At 33.9% G+C, this 19,745-nt stretch overlaps 1 protein-coding gene across 3 annotated transcripts in view; it reads left to right on the top strand.

Annotated features, from left to right (window-relative positions):
• The window catches only part of LOC126749383 (UDP-N-acetylglucosamine--peptide N-acetylglucosaminyltransferase 110 kDa subunit-like), a 92,628-nt gene that overhangs the window by 17,445 nt on the left and 55,438 nt on the right, over nt 1–19,745 (top strand). For 2 of the 3 annotated variants that reach the window (XM_050459051.1, XM_050459052.1), the window contains one exon: nt 5,168–5,364. In XM_050459051.1, coding sequence (XP_050315008.1) covers nt 5,168–5,364 — 197 coding nt within the window. Of the gene's footprint in view, nt 1–35; nt 131–5,167; nt 5,365–19,745 lie in introns of those variants that run through there. The other variant, XM_050459053.1, reaches the window with a different exon arrangement.

Raw genomic sequence — 19,745 nt, 5'->3', positions numbered from 1 at the left:
CACATCTCGTGAGAGTCATTTGGTTGTGCTGTTAGATAACAGGTATAACGTGGCCACTATCTGCTGCCTATCTTCTGCGTGTGTCGTTGCCGTTGATTTCAGTAAAGGCCCTGTGTATATGCCGGAGCAGGTAAAGTAGACCATTTTGCCAGTGTGCGAGACAGAGACGACACCACAAATGTTGCCTCTCGATTTTTATTATTCAGTGTACTTTGTCATAATGTATCATTTTTTTCGACCTGTCCAGTAGATGGCGCGCTACGCGTAAGAATTTTTTGCGATTTTGTTGGACCGTGGCTTCGGCGTAACTAAGTGTTTGTTTTTTTTTTGTTAGTGAATTTTTATGAGAAATTGGCGTATTTGGGACAATATTGTTTGGACTTTTGAGATTTTTAATATTTATTTTTTAGTTGAAGAGGGCACACTATACTAAATATAAACTTATTGCTATAAGACTTGTCTGTCATTGATTTATTCACATTGGCTGACTACTTTTCTATAGTTCCTTCAGTCTGTACCATTAAACCCCAAGAAACCTCTTCTTTATAATAATTTATATGTACCTAATTTAGTAGAGATCAATTTGGCAAAAAGTGTTTAGAGTGCAATTCGGACATAAGTAAATTTTCTGTCAATAGCTTTAGAGCTTTATTTCCAAAGACTTTTCTAAGGCGTTTGACAAAGTTTTTCATAATTAGTGCAATTTTCAAAACCTTGGAATTGATGAAATTCTGATCCCTTGACTGAAAAACTCATTTCACAAAGTGAAAAGAAAATGTCCAGAAGGTCAAAGAAAGTGTCATCAATACTATACAACAATGACCTCTTCTGCCCAATTTTACTTTTAGTGGTGTCATTTGGTCAGGTGCAATATACTTCTTTTATTTGATCTCTATATTGAAGCTACTGAAGGACTGTTCCAGAAGGATCGAGGTTAGATCCTTTGGTTTAAAATATAATGAGAGCTGCCGTGAAACATTTAAAAAATATAATATTTTAACAATGCCCGGAATTTATATATTATATTTAAATTATTGTTGTACATATTTAGAAATCAATAACATTTCTCCAAAGTAAGTGATTTTAATAAAAAAAGAGTGTTTTTTTTAGAGGTTTGGATTTTAAGTTGTCAAAACTGTTTCTGGTGATTGTCAATTTGACAGTTGGTGGTGTATTCGTGGTCAGTACAGTTTGCCATTTCACAATGAATAGACTTACTCCAGAACAACGCTTTCAAATTGTGCAAATATATTTTTAAAATTATAGTTCAATTCGCGAAACTTATCGTGCGCTGCGTCCATCTTACGGTCGACATAATCGGCCATCCGAGCAAGTTATTCGAAAAACCATGGATCGTTTTCGTACCACGCATACTCTAGTTGATAAAACGCATCCACAAAAACGCCATACAGTGCGCACAGAAGAAGTTATTGCTGCTGTGGAGCATAGTGTTGAAGAGGACCCGAATGAGTCGATTCGCCATCGTGTACAATAATTGGGGCTGTGCCCATCCACTTTGTGGAAGATTTTGCGGCAAGATCTTGGCTTGCGAGCTTACAAGATCCAACTTGTACAAGAACTGAAACCGCGTGACCATTATGCGCGCCGTACGTGCGGTGAATGGGCGGAAAACAGTATTCAACTTGACCTATTTTTTCAATCCAAAATTTTGTTCAGCGATGAGGCCCATTTTTGGTTGAACGGCTTCGTCAATAAGCAAAATTGCCGAATTTGGAGTGGAGAAAATCCAGAAGCTTTTGTTGAGACGCCCTTACAACCATTAAAAGTCACAGTTTGGTGCGCTTTATGGTCAGGAGGAATCATTGGCCCATATTTTTTTAAAGATGATAACGACCAGAATGTTACAGTCAATGGAGAACGTTATAGAGCCATGATTGCCGACTTTTTTGTTCCTCAGTTGAACCGACTTGATGTGGCAGAGCTTTGGTTTCAACAAGATGGTGCAACATGCCACACAGCGCGTGACACTATCAATTTATTGCGGGAAACATTCCATGATCGCATAATTTCACGCAATGGATACCTGTGAAGTGGCCTCCACGATCGTGTGATCTCACACCCCTGGATTACTTTCTTTGGGGATATGTGAAGTCACTCATCAATGTCTTCAAAGATAAACCACAGACGTTGGATCACTTGGAAGCAAACATTCGCCGAGATACGGCCCCAGATGCTTGAAAAAGTGGTCGAAAATTGGACTTCCCGATTACGCTACATTCGAACCAGCCGTGGCGCTCATATGCCCGAAATCATTTTTAAGCACTAATGGCATAACAATATCTTTTAAATAAAACCAATACCATGTCAATACATTTTTTTTTAATAGTTTTATTTCACTTCAAATTTGTATACCTCTCAAAAAAACACCCTTTATAATGTTAGATGTAAGGATGCTCTTTATTTGCCAAAATTTAACTTTGTTTATTTTAAAAAGACCCCCTTTCATGAAGAAATTAGCTTATTTAATCAACTCTCTGCTTCATTAAAACAAATAGATAACTTCTGTCTAACTTTCGTCTATGATATCAACGAATTTAAGAACATGCTGAAAGTCACTCCTGCCTAGTCAGTGTCTGTACTTTGTCTATTGGTACTTTTGTGGTTATTATAGTTTCTAAGTTTTAGATGTGTGTAATTAAGTTTTTTTTTAGAATACTTTTACTCTTTTAAATAGCTTAATTAGGATTATCAGTTTCTTTTTCCTGACTTGTCTTATTCTATTGTATATGTAGTATCAAATGACCAAATAAATCAGTAATCAGTAATCGTCAATTATATGATAAACTTTATAGCAATGACCTCTTCTGCTCAATGAAACTTTTAGTGTAACATCAATCAATATCTTCTCAATATAATCTTTTGGAAGTACTTAGATATCACTTGGTCATGTGCATGGCATATCTTCCAACTGATTTTCTATTGCATCTATATTCAGGCTTCAGAGAATTTCACTCTTCATTAAAGTTGTGATAAACCTTACACCAATGACCTTTTTCATGCACTTAGGTGTCAGCCAAGTATTATCTGCGTATAATGATTACCAAATTTAAAATTGCAAAAATTAATGTGTACAGCATAGAATGAAGACTAAAGCACAGATGCGTACTTAACATTATGATATTATTACAGGAAGGTTTACTGCAATCAATGCACTATTATGCATATAGGAAAAAGCAACCCAAAAATTGATTATAACATCAACAATACAAACATACCATCTGCAAATTAGCAAAGAGACTTGAGGGCTGTAATGACAGAAAATGTAAAATGGTGCAAAAAGCTAATGCTTTAATCTACCTTACAGAGAGCAAATTTTGCAATATAGGATAGATTAAAGCTATTCAATTTGACAACTCTGAAAGGAAGACAACAAAGAGGAGACCTCATAAAAAGATACAAAATGGCAACTATGCCGAAGGTCCAAAAGTGACATTTAACTTACCAAGCACAGACAGGACTAGAGGGCACTCCAAGAAACTTTCAATAGGAAAATTGGCAATCCTGCAAAAAAACACTTTCTTATCAGCAGAGCTGTTAGTGCATGGAACCCTATTCCAGAACTTGTTGTGAGCGAAGAAAATAAAATTATATTCAAAAACAGACAGACAAATTCCATAAAGAAATATCCTACATATAGACCTAAATCTTACGAATCTGTGCAAAATACTTTCAATCTACTGTGATGTAAAAGTAGTAAGTAGTAAAGTGCTCTTAGAAAGAGGAATGTTAAAAGGTATGTGAAACAATGAATTAGATGCAGCAAATTTTTGGTTATTAGAATGGTCAGAAGAAAAGTGAATTACACTATCAGTGGCTGTAGGTAGGAATTCAAGTGAATTGATTTTTGACCTTTTAAACAATAAATCAAGAAAGGATAAGGAACCCTATTTTTTTTGATATATAAAATTAATAGACCTGTAAAAAGAAATATTGTGAATCTTTTTAACTGGCGTTAGGTCTTCCTATGAGCTATCGAAATATGTCAATATGACCTTAGTAAAATGCTTACGGCTTTCGAGTTATAAAGCGAATTTTAAAATTTTTCAAAGATTCTGACCAAATTTTTTCAAAAAATCTCAACTACGCCAGTGACAATATCTGTCTAACTTTAATAACTTTATAATATTGTCCAATTAGGACAGTAATCACTTTTCACAGTTGTTCTTTATTGTGGAAATAATACAGGGAGCTCCCAGGATTATTGCTTTTTCACTTAATTACTATTTGTTTTGCTTTTATACTGTAAGAGAAATAATGAATGTTTTATCGTGATCATCAGAATATGCGGGTGTCTTATCTCATAAAAAAGGGTATAGGTAAATTGGAAAGTACCTTCTTTATTAACCATTCACTCCACTTCCAAAATGGACTTCTTCAATGTAATGTGTGGGCAGGTACTGTCCGGATTCTTTACCTTATTTCCTAACCCATAAAATTTAAACATAGGAGTGAATGATGATATTTTAATGTCTGAATGAATTTGCCTCTGTTTTTACAGCCAACTAAGTGAGAATAAATAGATTGTTATAAATGGTTGAAAAGGTCCATAAGAAATAACAAAGTTGATTATGGTTGCAAAAAATCTAAAATGCCTAGAAAAATATCGATAACGTCAATTGATTGGTCATAGTAGATAACTCATAACTACCAAATATTATTAAAATCGATGGCGACGATATTGCAGGTTTTCTGAAAACCTAATTTTTCAATTTAACCCGATATTTTGAAAACCGCTGTATATATCGTGGATCTTAATATTGGGCTTGGAACAGCACAACTTTTTCGAATAAATCCTTCGACGAAATTCCCATGTATGTATATCTGGGACACCCTGTATTGATCACACTCCAATTTACTGACTGACTGATAGTGGCCCTCTTGAAACATCCGATTGCTTTCATACTTTTAAATGAATCAGTAAACAAAGGTCCAGACAATGTTTCCTAGCATTTAAATCCCGAATAGCGTATATGCGTAAAAGACACAGCTCAGCGTCAGCGTAAAACCAACTCGAAGCTTAGCACCGCGGTTTCCCGCGACCCCCTTGAAAATGCAAGCGCAGCGCGAACTTTTATCAAAAATGTCAGCGATTAACCGGTCTGTTTTCTTCTCTTTTTATTTCACCACCAACCCCATCCCCCCTTAGGCTTGTTACCTGAAGGCAATTGAAACGAGACCCGATTTCGCTGTCGCTTGGAGTAACCTTGGCTGCGTGTTTAACGCTCAGAGCGAGATCTGGCTGGCGATTCATCACTTTGAGAAAGCGGTGGCTTTGGATCCTAATTTTCTGGATGCTTATATCAATTTGGGCAATGTACTGAAGGAAGCCAGGATTTTCGATAGGTAAGTGAATGTTGAATGAATGAATGAATATGTTACATAGGTAATTCTAGAATTAATTACATTTGTCTTAATATCTACACTACACCTAGATATAAATATCTGTATGTGCAGTTATAATCACTATACAGTGTGTCTACTATAAAAACCGCCAAACTTTAAGAGGTGATTAAACAAGTCATTTGCAACAAAAAAGTCGTATAACATTTTTTCGAAACGTTGTTAGTTCTTCTGGTATTTGACATTTTTTGATTTTATTAAATTTCTTTGTATTTTTTTTCATATAAACAAGCATATCTCCGTTTTTCTTACCACCACATAAAATTTAGAGATACCATCTGAAAGAGAATTAAATTTGCTATAAGATGGGTATATTTAAGTTTTTGACTAATTTTTTATACCGGGTGTTATCAGAAGTTAAATGTAACATTTGGCAAATGTGCAAAATTTGTGGTATCTTCATCGCTGTCGTTTTTCTAAAATTTGGTAAATAGGGACATGTTTTTTTTCAGCAAAAACTACTGCATTTAATATGTTTTCTAACGATATACTTACTTTTGTGAGAGCTATTTGTTTTCACAGCAATATCATGGGCAAAAGAAAGAAAACCACAAAAATTGAAAATTTTATATTTCTTATTTGACCAAAATCAAAATTTCATTAAACAAACTTATAGCAATTGTTCAAAATGTCTTCCCTCTTGTTCAATACATTTGATGCATCTTCTTCTGACACTATCAATAACCCGTTCAAGTTCAACGCATTTTTGTCGCATTTCATTGCAACACAATACTATAAACATTAGATTTTAATGTGCCCCAGACATAAAAGTCAAGGGGCGTAAGTTCAGGGCTTCTGGGCGGCCATCTACCGTATAAGTACTTTTCTAAGATGCTAAAAGTGACCAATCACGAGAGCCGATTAGACGTCGGAAAAGCGGCAAATGAGCAGGACTACGTCCCCTTTTAAATGTAGTTGTTTTGTGGTTTCGGGTATTGCATTAAAAAGGTTTATGGCATTAGTCATATAGCCCTTATGGGTCAAACTAAGCGGGTGTTGTGGAAGTAAAAGATTTCCCTCGTGTCTGGTGTCATATAGGTGCCTACTATTTACTGTGCTACATCTAAAAGAGTGTGTTCAAGCAAACATCAGACATTGGTGGATGTATAGGCCAGGCAATGTCATGATTTTTAGATTTTTGAATAAAGGTCTACAACTATCTGTTGGTTTTTTGTTTTCTAGAATTCTGAGTGCCGATTTTTGTAACTTAAATGCTCTCTGCCAGTCAGCGGAGTTACCCCAAAATAACAGTCTTGATTGAAAAAGTTCTATATACGCCGTTCTACATACTACTAGAGGCGCCAATTGAACAATTCTGCGCAACAGAAAAAGAACCGACGAGAGTTTTATTGCCAGATCTATTATATGGCTCTTCCATGATAATTTATTATCTAGATGAACACCCAGAAATTTGATCGCGTCTATTCTTTGATGTCTTTCCCTTAAAGAGAAATTAACCACCTCTGTTTTATTTAGATTCAAACATAGATTATTGTCAGCAAACCATGCTTTTAACTTGTGAAGTGTTGTACTAGTTCCATTCTGTAGGGAAATCAGATCTGAATGCCGACTGAAAAGAGTTGTGTCATCCGCATATTGTACAGACATCACCTCTGAGAAATGGGCGGGTAATTCATTTACATAAAGTAAAAACAGAAGAGGACCCAAGATTGATCCCTGAGGCACCCCTGCTGTTATTGGAAGTATGGAGGATGTTCTTCCTCCACAAGTCACGATCTGCTGACGCTCACAAAGGTAGAACTGGATAAGTTTCAGGCAAATACCCCGGATACCATAAAAATCCAACTTGCTCAACAAAATATTATGCGAGATATTGTGTTGATTGTAACCAACATCAAATCTTTGTGAGTCATTCCTCGGCCAAAGCTTTAACATTATGCCACGAAGATCTCCTGAACAGGATAACGGTGTCATCAGCGTACGATATAATAGTGACGTTTTTTATTTTTAATTCAGTTAAAGAGTTTATGTAGGCTATAAAGAGCGAAGGACCGAGTACGGTACCTTGAGGAACACCAATCTGATTTTTAACAGGATCACTTTGAGTTTTATCAATCTTGACCATCTGTATCCTATCAGTCAAGTAACTAGAAAACATTTCCAAGGCGATCCCACGTACCCCATAGGAATTTAAGAAGTGTTGATTCAGAAGTGTTGAGTGAGGCACCGTATCAAACGCTTTGGCGAGGTCTAGGAAAACTGCTAAGCTGTTGGTTCCAGTATCCAAACAATTTGTTGCTTTTTTTGTAAATTCTACAATTGCATCGGTGTTGTCCATAACCCCTCCCGAAAACCAAATTGGTTATCTGATAGAAAAGTATTTACATTAAAAAAAAATTTGAACTCTGATTTTTAAGCATTCTTCGAGGATTTTTGAGCAATTATTGATAGGCTTATGGGGCGGTAATTATTCACAAGGAGTGGATTAGCAGATTTAAAAATTGGTGTGACTTTAACTGTTTTAAAATAGGATGGTACATGGCCAGCTTTAAAGGAGAGTTTAAGTTCAACATTACTTTTTATGGTTTTAAACGATTTTTAGCTCAGTATCATTATCTTCTATAACAAGTGTGAAATAAGCAACATTCTACACATGTTTGAGTAGTTTATCTTTTCGGCACCATAATTCATGTTTTGTGGCGTGACTTTTAGGTGGTGCCACAGAAACTTATACCGAAACCAGTGCGAATGAATAAATATTCTCGGTTCGACATATCATTCCCAAAGATATGACGTTTTTACAGGATCTCTTATGAAACAATAAACTGTCACTATCAAAAAACCCTTTTTAAAATTGAAGCCATGAAATACTTCTTCTGGCATAACAGTAATATCGAACGATATATCAACTCAAATGTGTGTCATATGGTAGTTCTATAAATGCAATAACATCATCAACGACATTATTTCATGCTAAGGTGGCATGTTTCGCGGCTATAATATTATTTATTTTACATGAAAATAATATTTACGTGCTATTAACCGGAAACCGAGAAAATGGTGTATATTAATTACGTTACGTACTTAAATAATGGCCTGGAATATCAGAGAGAGTCAAATAAGAAACCCGGTTCTGATGGTATTCCTTTTATTCTTATCAAACAGTGTGCTTTTATACTTGTTCAGTCACTTTTTATAATGTTCAATATGCCACTTAAGAGTCGAGTTTTGCCAAAGTAAGCAATTTAAGTTGTATCCCCAAAGAGCCTAGTCTAGGATTTTCTGTCAACTAGCCTAAAGGGCTGTTCTATCGACCAACAGTTGAGATTACTTCCACAACGTTCAACTGAACATAACTTACTTACCTTTCCATGTATGAAGAAGGTTTTCTGGTATAAAGGAAGTATATACAGATTTCTCCAAAGCATTTGATCGAGTTAACCAAGTAATCTCACCTGACTAGTATAATAAAAAAGGTGCAGCTTAAGAACTTTTATTAGATGGAGATCAAGGTGCCTCTCATCTTGGTCCCTTACTCTTTAAAATTTTTCTTCATACAAATTTTCTTATGTTTGCAGATGATCTCAAGTTATATATGAGGGTGCACAGATCGGATAATTTCGTTAAGTTACTGTCGGATTTGAACCGCTTGGTTCAATGGTGTGATCAAAACGTTATGGAGCAAAATATCAAGAAGTGTCACTGGAACATAAATTTGGGTAGTCTTTTGTTAGTTCTCATACGTACCTCACATATCCTCTTTTATCACAAAGTCTCTTGAAATCTTGGGCTTTATTAAACATTGTACAAGAGATTTCTTTAATATATAACATCTATCAAATTATTTCTTTAGCATTATTATGTTTAATAAGGCTGAATGAAAATCTAAGGATGTCAAGGAGCATCTAAACCATGATAACTTAGCTACTTTGCAAAAAATAGATATCTGCAGGAAAAGGCAACCCTAGGCTACTGAATGTGATTTTCTCAGATAAGAAGTTATTGGCGAGTGCTTGAAACGTCAAAGATTGTTAAATGATGATAATATCAGGAGGATTAGTGTAGCTCTAACATTACTGCAACAAAAAACGCTGATAGAAGTATAGAAAGAGCTTAGAACTAGCAGAGATAATGGTGAGACAGGTAACGACAGAAATTCTATTGGAGAAAACTTAAAAAGTGCATAGAATAACGCCCCATTAACAGCATATTTCCATAATAAGGAGGGATTAAGAACGAGATTTCAGCAGTTAGAGAACTATGGTTGAGTGACGAGTATGACTTCAGATTTCGTGGTTACAATATCTGCCTAAAATTAGTCCAAATTAATAGAATAGCCCTCATTTCTTACAATTCAATATGCTCCAAAAAGTGGGAAGGAGCAGTACTTATTGCAGTATTCAATAGACTTAAAAAATAATTCCCTCTCCTAATAATACAATCAACATTACATTATTGAGTCAGTCTATCTACCACAAAGATCCACATTGGAATCTTACATAAATCAATGTGAATCTATGAAAGACACAGATAGAAGTTCATAATATTGTGTGGCCATAATAATCTATTTGAGGAAATCTGGTATAAACAGAATGCAATGGTAGTCTGTGAAAGTTTCTTTTTATGTTTTTTTTTTCAAAAAATAGTACAACCAAATGAGAGGGGTATATACTTAAATTTGATGTTGACAAACATCTGAAGTCAATGTGGAACCAGTCGTAGACCTTTTAATGCCTTTACATAACAATCACATAACTTACACATTTGATCCTTTATTTACTATTAAAATTATAGAAGAATACTATTTTGACTTCAGAAATGGTAATTATATAGCAATAAATGATCGTTTGGTGGAGGTTGACTGGGACAACTTATTTTCTGAATTAGATATTGAATCTGCAGTCACAAACGTTGTATGAAACTCTAGATATTGTCTTTAATCAATTTATTCTAAGAAAGCTCATTAAAAGCTCTAACTTTTCTAAATGGGTTTCTCTACATATAAAAAATTATAATTATTATTGCAAAAACAAATTAGTCATTGAAAAATCTATCAACAAAATCTGATGCTGATTACTTATTTTATTTTTATTTATTTGGTTCTTGTTTTGTTATTTTTTAAACCATATTCTCTAATTTGTTCATTATTTTAGCTGTTGTTGTGCAATGATCAAGTTGTCATCCGCATACTAATTTTTCTTCCTCCAATCGATATTCCACCTTCCCAATCGTCTGTAAAGACATACTCAAACTTTTTATGACATAACTTTGACTGGCTCTATAGCTTTTAGGCAATAATCTAGAGGCACATGGACTCTTCTTATAATCTTTGACAACTTGTAGCATCCGAGTATTGTGTAATGCTGTACAGCATAGAATCTTAGTCATACTCATTATTTAACATTTTGTGCCTGACATTTCGCTTTTCAGAAATATCCAATTTTGCCTATAATAATAATAATATACCTTGTTTCTAAATGAGTACCTGTAGCGCCATCTAGAAAATCGTACTTTTAAATATCAAACCCGACCCGCAAACGTGTATACCGTGATGCCATCTAACAGTTGTTCTTTAAAAAATAGTAAATATGATTTAACAAATTAGTACTTACAAACAAGTTAAGGTGGGGCTACGAAAGTAACCAGTTAAAATTGTTCCGTCCACTGTTGTGCCTTTAAACAATAAAATCAAATTTAAACGGATAAAATTGAATACAATAAATAAAATTCCTTTACCTTAACTGTTGACAATTTGAGATTTGGTCAATAGCAATGACAGTTGACATAGAATCTTATAGGGTGAATTTTAATTTCCAGTTCTGACTAATAAGAAGTCAATTATGTGATATTAATACCGGAGGTATACAAGAAAGATATGCATAAGAATATTTTAAATGAAAGCAACTATCTTATCGATAGGCATTAGACAGGTAGATAGTTACGTGACAATTCCCATTAATGCTTACTTAGAAATAAAGAAGAAGAAATTTGACATCGCTTAGATATAGCGGTGATATTGACAGTAATGTAACAGTGACTTTTAAATGTTCTCCTCTGCTTTTTCTTTTTTCCATCCGTCTAGCTGTCTGTACGAGACGATGACGTTGACAGTTGACTTTTGTATAGTGAATTTTCATGAGAGTTTGATCTATAAAAGTCAGTATTTTAAGAAACTTAACAGGCAGCCGTTTATAAACCCAATAAATCCGAGAATCCAGATATATGAGAAACGTGCTGGCCTAGAGCCAGCGCATTACCCTGCAGCTTTTCATTTTCTTTCTAAATTTCACCGGAAATCCGAAGCGCTTTAGAGAAAAGCGTAGCCCTTGTTGTTTGGCAAAATTTCAAAGGGCTGGGACTAGTAAAGAAAAAGTTATTTTTTTTTCTAATAACTGTTTGTTTAGCAAGAAAAGTCTTATTATTATTTAATAAATAAAAGAAGATAAGCTGAGTAGGGGACTGTCATCAAGTTCTCTCATTATGTTGTTTGTTTGTCGCACGTACTCGGCTGTAAAAAGCCCCGATGGAAACTTTGTCGCCAGAACGTCTAGGTATTGACTTATCGTTTTCCTGACGCTTCTTTTGTTCTATTGCTTTCAGGTTGTTTTGTTTTCGTTCGGGAATTTAAGAGGAGACTAGGGAACATCATTTTATCAATTTTATGTTAGTTGCGCTCCGTTTACGGTCTATTTTTAGAAACATCTTAAAATTGCTCTGCAGTATTAACATAGAAGCTTAGCTTCATAGAATCTTCTGCTTTATTAAATATGTACAGTACCGAGCAAAAGTGGAGAAACATTTATTTAATAAATATAAAGCCAGAGTAATTGACTATTGCCAATAAACAAATACTCACATTATTTCTTTAGGTTCAAAGGAATGCAAAACATATTTGGTATTTATAAATTCTTGCAACAAAAACAATCTATTAGTTATGGAACATATAACCCCTGACTATAGTATATTTTATTCTTATAGAATAAAATAGTTTATAGAATATGATCTTTTGCATTGTAATCATTTTTACTTTAGCTAAGAAGTAATTTGTATCGTTTTAACCAGATAGATTTAAGCATTAGTAGAGTTAAGTCACAACGCTGTAACGTTCTTAAAATAAATTTTTAAAAAAGCCTTTTCATCTTTCAAATCTATAACTGGCGCAGTCGACGGAGTTCTAAGTCGAACAATATCCGACAAAAATCGATGGTCCGAAAAATGGAATTGGTCCGTTTTTACGGTTTATCGGCAATCGCGAACCTTGTGAATTTACGAAGAGGCAGCACCCAGGAGGAAGTCAAACTTCGACCAAATCTATTGGGAGAAGAGCGTTCAGCAACGGTCCAACTTCGACCAACCCTAGATTAGGCTTGGGAACACAAGCATCGGTTCCTATAGGCAACGTAGTCTAAGAGAATGCAGCTTTTCATCGCTGGATTTTTGCTATTGTCCCTCAACATCAAATATGCAAGACCTGACGTAACATTTCATGACGTATCCAAGAACCCCGGACTTTTACCAATGAAATTAGGAAACTCGCAAAACATAATTGATTACTGGACTTTCATTCAAATTTACGACATCAATCCTATTATCGGTCAATACCGCATAATGCAAAAAACTATATACGACTTAGAAAAAAACATAGAAAACTGTTCTTTATATAAAAAAGAATATTTTAATTCATACAATTTAGCTTCAACCTTAAAAGAAAAAATAAAAAATCAAATACTTCAAATAAATCCATTCTCTCTTAAAACTCGCGAGAAAAGAGGCCTTATAAATGGATTAGGCAGTATTGTCAAAAGTATAACCGGCAATTTAGATAATGAGGATGCTCAGCGCTATGATTCAGCAATAACTTTAATTATGCAAAACGAAACTAATATAAAACTTTTAATGCAAGAACAAATTACCATAATAGATAATTCTAATAAACTTTTTCAAAAACTCTCAAAAAATTTAACTTCCAATCAAAATATTTTGCAATCACAAATAAAAGAAATTCAAATAGAGGTCCAAAGACTTAACAAAATCAGTTTTGAAGATAAGCATTTCTTTCTTTTGCAAACAATTCTATCTCATGCTACCACATTCTTACAAGAAATGTATGATGTCTTAGAAGATCTTCAAATAGCAATAACTTTTTCAAAACTAAATACCTTTCATCCATCGATCATTAGTCCAAAAGACTTATTCAAGGAAATTCAATTAATTTCTACGAGTTTAACATCCGGTAAACTCCCATTTGATCCAACTTTTAAAAATGTATTTCTTTTTGAGAAAGTCCTTAATATAAAAAGTTACGCAAAGGAAAACAAAGTCATATTTATCATTGAAATGCCGATCGTAGAGAAGAACAGTTATCTACTGTACCATTTATCCTCTACCTACACCTTCAAAAACCTTCCACGATGTAATATTTCCGCAAACCAAATACCTAATCCTTAATGAGCTGAAGTATGCAAAATCCAACCAACCATGCAGGAAGATCACCACCAACGAATACGTTTGCCAAGACTTTAACCCCTTGCCTATAGACGAAGATGCATCTTGCGAAGTACAGATGCTAAAATTTAGAGAATCAATATCCCAATGCCAGCAGACGAAAATCCAAATTACCACCAACAAAGCAGAAAAACTGGAAGAAGGAAAATGGATGCTAATCGTACCTCGACCTCTTGCAGCTATCCAGACTTGTGGTTCCAATAAAGACAATATCCCATTAAATGGCACCTACATCGTAGAACTGGATTCTACTTGTGAACTTCGTGTCGGAAACATTGTCATCAAAAATTACAAGGATCCAGAAACCCATTACAAAAACATCGAACTACCTCAAATCAACCTATCACCGCCTAGCAATGAAGCTACACCAATTATCTTTAATAATTTGGAATTAAGCTCACTGGACCTAAATGAAGCCAAACATCTTCATAAATCCATCGAGATTCAGCATCAAAGACTTGACCGGGCCCTGAACCAACCTGTATACTACCACAGAACCAGCATTTATACCGTATTACTTTATATTCTGCTAGTAGCAATAATTAGCTACTTTATGGTGCAGAAATTCCTGATGCCAAGAATATCTAAGAGAAGCCTACATCCAGACGAATCTATGACGAAATCCTGTTCAGAAATCGTCATATAACCACCTCACCACTCCTGTACCATCCGTAAGCTCGTTTCTTAGGAGGGAGGAGTTATGGAACATATAACCCCTGACTATAGTATATTTTATTCCTTAGTTTATAGAATATGATCTTTTGCATTGTAATCATTTTTACTTTAGCTAAGAAGTAATTTGTATCGTTTTAACCAGATAGATTTAAGCATTAGTAGAGTTAAGTCACAACGCTGTAACGTTCTTAAAATAAATTTTTAAAAAAGCCTTTTCATCTTTCAAATCTATAACTTATTTGCTTATCCTTATTTTATGAGGAGCAAAAGTAGAGAAACATTTTTAAAGTTCTTAGTTTATGTTTGCTTATTGAAAGCAATATACAATAATATTTTGTTAATTAATAAAGAATAACCTGTAAATATGCCTCGAGGTATTACTTTGGCGTTATGTATAAAACAGTTGATAATATTATCAAAATATCAATCTGGTGTTAAGCAAGCAATAATTGCTAAGCAGTTAGGATTAAACCGCTCAGTCGTTTCCAAAACCATAAAGTTACACCGCATTAGGAACTCATTAATAAGTCCACCTAAAACTGGTAGGCCTAGAAAAACGACGCCTAGACTTGACGAGAAGATTAAATCCTTAGCTCCTAAAAATCCATTTAATACAGCAGTGGATATAAAATGTCAATTAGACGATGTAAATATTAGTGTCCACACAGTTCGAAGACGTTTAAGGGACAGTGGCTTGCCGGCAAGAAAACCATCCAAGAAACCCTTCATTTCGAAGAAGAATCGAACCGCCCGACAATTTGCACATGACCATTTAAACTGGTCAGAAGCAAGATGAAATACAGTATTATTTTCGGATGAAAGTAAGTTTAATTTATTTTCTTCTGATGGTATTTTATGGGTTAGGCGTCCTAAAAATAAAAGAGTTGATCCAAAGTATACTTTGGGCACTATTAAGCATGGAGGGGGAAATGTACAAGTGTGGGGCTGTTTCTCTGGTATGGAAATGGGCCCCATTGTCAAAATTGATGGGATTATGGATCGGTTTAAATATTTAGAAATATTAACTGATAATATGTTGCCATATGCAGAGGAAAACATGCCATTGCAATGGAGGTCACACAATGATCCGAAGCATACAGCTAAAATTATAAAAAAAAAATTTTGAGGACAAAAAAATAACTGTTGTTAAGTGGCCAGCTCAGAGTTCTGACCTTAATCCCATAGAGAATCTAGTAGACAAAAAAAAATCGTAAGGAACATCCCGAAAAATTTAAAAATGGAGACGAGTTGTTTGAAGCAGTTGAAGCTCCATGGCATTCTGTACCCAAGGAGACCTTAGGGAATCTGATTGGATCTATGAAAAGGAGATGCCTTGCAGTTATTAAAAATAAGGGATATGCAACTAAATATTAATTTGTTGTTATTATATATTTTCTTTAATTATGTGTATCTCTATTTTTGCTCCCTGTTTTTTTAAATTAATTTACATATGGCTTTATAATAAGTAGAATTATATTGTTTATGTTTTATTTTTATTATCTAGTTTGGTGTAGTATTATAGGATAAAAAAATTTTAGTTAACTTTAATAAAATAAATTTAAAAATTTAAAAAAAAAAGTTTCTTTACTTTTGCTCGGTACTGTACGTGCTAGTTGCTCTGTAGCTCTCTTCTGAAGTCCTCTCTAAATATATTTTAAATATAAAATTCCTGTTCCGAACGACTGGAACTAACTTTTGACGTCAAGCCCCAGTTGACGTTCTCGCGTGGAAATCTGAATTTTAAAAGCAATTTAATGGTTTCTATGTACAATTTAAAACAACTAATTCTGGACCATGCAAGGATCCTAATAATCCCACTTCGTATTGTATGTTGGTAAAATTTTTATTTGAAGGACCAATATAGTCGGTCACAGTATCTTCATGTCTGGTATTAAAAAATGTTCCCAAGGATATTGTTAACCTTGTTCATATGTAACAAAACAAATTAATCAAACTAGGTGTAATCAAAGCAATTTATTTTTAGAGGCTTAGCGGAGCACTTTCGGCATATGAGCCATCATCAGTGCTAACTGAAAATGAGTTGGGTATAATATGCGTAAAAAAACTAGAGATCCCCGACATTTTTAAGGTTTTTCAAAATATCTTTCAATTTATAGGTATATGAAAAAAAAAGGAACAAATATGAGTTTATTTAAAAAAAAAAACAAATACCGTCGTAACTCAAGCTCCGATCGATGAAAGACTCAAAAATAACCACTGGCGTTTGTCCAAATAATGGATTAAAATTTCCGTCAGATTTAAAAACAGAAATCGTTTTGTGTAATAATAATTGATAAACGGGTATGACGCAGTCGGCATAGGATATTCGTTTGGCAGTATTACATATTAGTGTCATCTAAGAAATATCGCAGTTGGGAAATTAATAATTTGTATAGAATTTTATGTGGCATCTTTTATTAAGTGTTATTTTAAGAATTCAGTTTTCTTATCTTAGCTTCCATATACATTTTCTGGAAAGGGTCCAAAGTCGTTTTTTAGACATAAACACTTGTCGAGTTATTTAACTAAAATTACAATTATATTTTTTTAAGATCATTTTTCCAGACTTGGCCAAGACGTGTGACGTTGTTGCTCATCCAATTCTTCTTCAAATTAAGGGAAGGGGGAGTCAAACAGACTCAAGCACTATTTGTTAAACTGTGACTTATTTCATATCCTGAACCTCATTGTCAATATGCAATCAATATATATATATATATATATATATATATATATATATATATATATATATATATATATATATATATATATATATATATATATATATATATATATATATATATATATATATATATATATATATATTATATATATATATTCAAGATGCGTGGTATAAAGATTCTCGCCTAAAGTGAAACCACTAAATATTCGATGTTTAATTTATAAATTTTACTTCCTAAAAGTCCTCTCTATTGAGGTAAAATAAATAGGATTATATGGGCTGCGTTTTTTCCTTTATCTAAACATTTAATCATTTGTAGATCTTTGAGGTTGAGTGATCTGCTTTAAATGTTCGCCAAATGTTTGTCCCAGTATAATGACGTCTTCCAGACAAACTAAGCATAGTTTCCAAGTCATTCCACATAACACAGTTTCCATAAGCAGCATTTTGAAGGTTACTGGAGCATTAAGGAGTGTAAACTGCCAAAGTCAAGCTGCAGTGGAGAATGCAGGCTTTTTCTTACCTTCTCGATGTATTTACACTTTTTTGTTGGATGTGTCGCCAACTGTCTTGGTAATATTTTCCTCTTAAACCCAAATTGGCACAGGGTATAAAAGCAATCATGGGACTTAAAGAATTAACACACTGACAACCTTTTTCTCCTGCTGTATTTGGGGTTTTCTTAAGGTTTTTTTCAATTTTTTTCCCTGTTGAATAGACCATATGATCTTGAACACTGGTAGTAGTAATAGGAGTGAGAAATTGCAACTTACTTAAAGGCATTTTAAATTTATATCTTAAAATTGATTAAATATTTACCCTAGCACTTAAAAAAAAGAGTGTATCTAAAAAAACATCCTAAAAATACCATTTTAATCCTGTCAAAGGGGATACAAAACAAAATATTCGGATGATTTTTAAATAAATGCAGAAAAAAGCAAGTGTTCTTTGAAGAAGTCCAGGCACTGAAAAACTGTGCTGTTATCTATTTGATCCAGAAACATATCGGTCCTCTTGGGAAGTAAGCCCTCTGTGGTCTTTATTTTAAATCATTTTTGAAAATTATCGTATTACTGCCTTTCCAGATAACTTTGTATTCCAAAAACTCTGGAAAAGCTTCTTGAACTCGTCTGATATTTTCCATTCTTGCCTTTACCCTTTGATGGATAAAAAATGGAAAATCTTTGATATCTCCAAGGTTTTTAACTGCCTTTCATGTAATACAAAATGATTTTTCTTCTACTACTAGGTGGAAGTTATTGCTCAGTTGACTCCCAATTGTTTTCAATTGATTCCCATGGTTTCCTAATTGATTTTCAAGTTGATTCTTAACTACCAACCACCAATTAATCCTTTACAGAAAGCATATTAAATTTATATCTTAAAATTGTTTAAATATCCTTACCCAAGCACCTAAAAAAACAGTGTATCTAAAAAACACCCTAATAATACCATTTTAATCCTGTCAAAGGGGATACGAAACAAAATATTCGGATGATTTCGAAATAACCGCAGAAAAAAGCAACATAAAACTGAAAATCATCGAAGGACAGAAAAATATAAATCACCCGAGTGTCGAGGCCATAAATCACGAGTCAGACAAAAAGGTCCTGTCTCGATACCCGTCGAGTAAACAGGCTGACGTAAAACCCACAAAAAGGACGTAAAGATACAGGAATTTAACCAGTTACATGTGTATTATCCCTTCTGGAAAATAATCGTTTAGGGGCATTTCCTCTCTATACATTTTAAGGACCTTATTTTAATTCCTTTATCCTTTAAATCCAAATAGTTTCCCTTATTGAGACCAGGGATATTCTCTGAGGATTAACTAATTAATAGTCTAGGGTTTATATTGTTCTTTCAATTGTATATCCTATGATTTGCTTTAAAAAAAGTTTGCTGGAATCTACTGCTAACACAAATCGATGTGAGAATCTCCTATACTCTCTTCGTAGATGACACAACATTCACCTTGTGTATTCCTGTGCAGGAATCTAAAAAAGGATACGAGGTTGGATTGGTGAAACTCGAAGCATGATTTTTTTCACAAGAACTATGTGTTTTTTCTCTTTCTCTTGCATATAAGCTGTCATAATGCGGGTGTCATGAAGAGTGAATGTTCCTTCTTAACTTGATCACTTAACAGGTTAAATTCTACTGATAAGATGTTATTGGATCTGTAGAGCATCTTAAATACTTGAAAGTGGATTAACTCTTTAAGCTTCTTATTGCTTTTCCAGATAATTTTGTGTTCCGAAAACTTTGGAAAAGTTTCTTGGAGGCCTTGGATTTGCTTAATTTATTTATTTTCTAGTCTTGCCTTTGTCTTTTGATTAACCTCCATTGGAGTTTCCATGATTGCAGTTGGGAATTTTGGGTTTCGAAGTGCCTTATTTGAAAGTTGCTTCCTGTAAACTATATCCGGCTTTTTGGCATTTTAACCCAATATTCGTGAAGATCTTAGAAATGTGATACAAATACTGCAGTGCATTGGGTT

The sequence above is a fragment of the Anthonomus grandis genome (genome assembly GCF_022605725.1).
Source record: "Anthonomus grandis grandis chromosome 1 unlocalized genomic scaffold, icAntGran1.3 Chromosome32, whole genome shotgun sequence".
NCBI lineage: Eukaryota > Metazoa > Arthropoda > Insecta > Coleoptera > Curculionidae > Anthonomus > Anthonomus grandis.
This window is presented reverse-complemented; position numbering and strand designations above follow the sequence as displayed.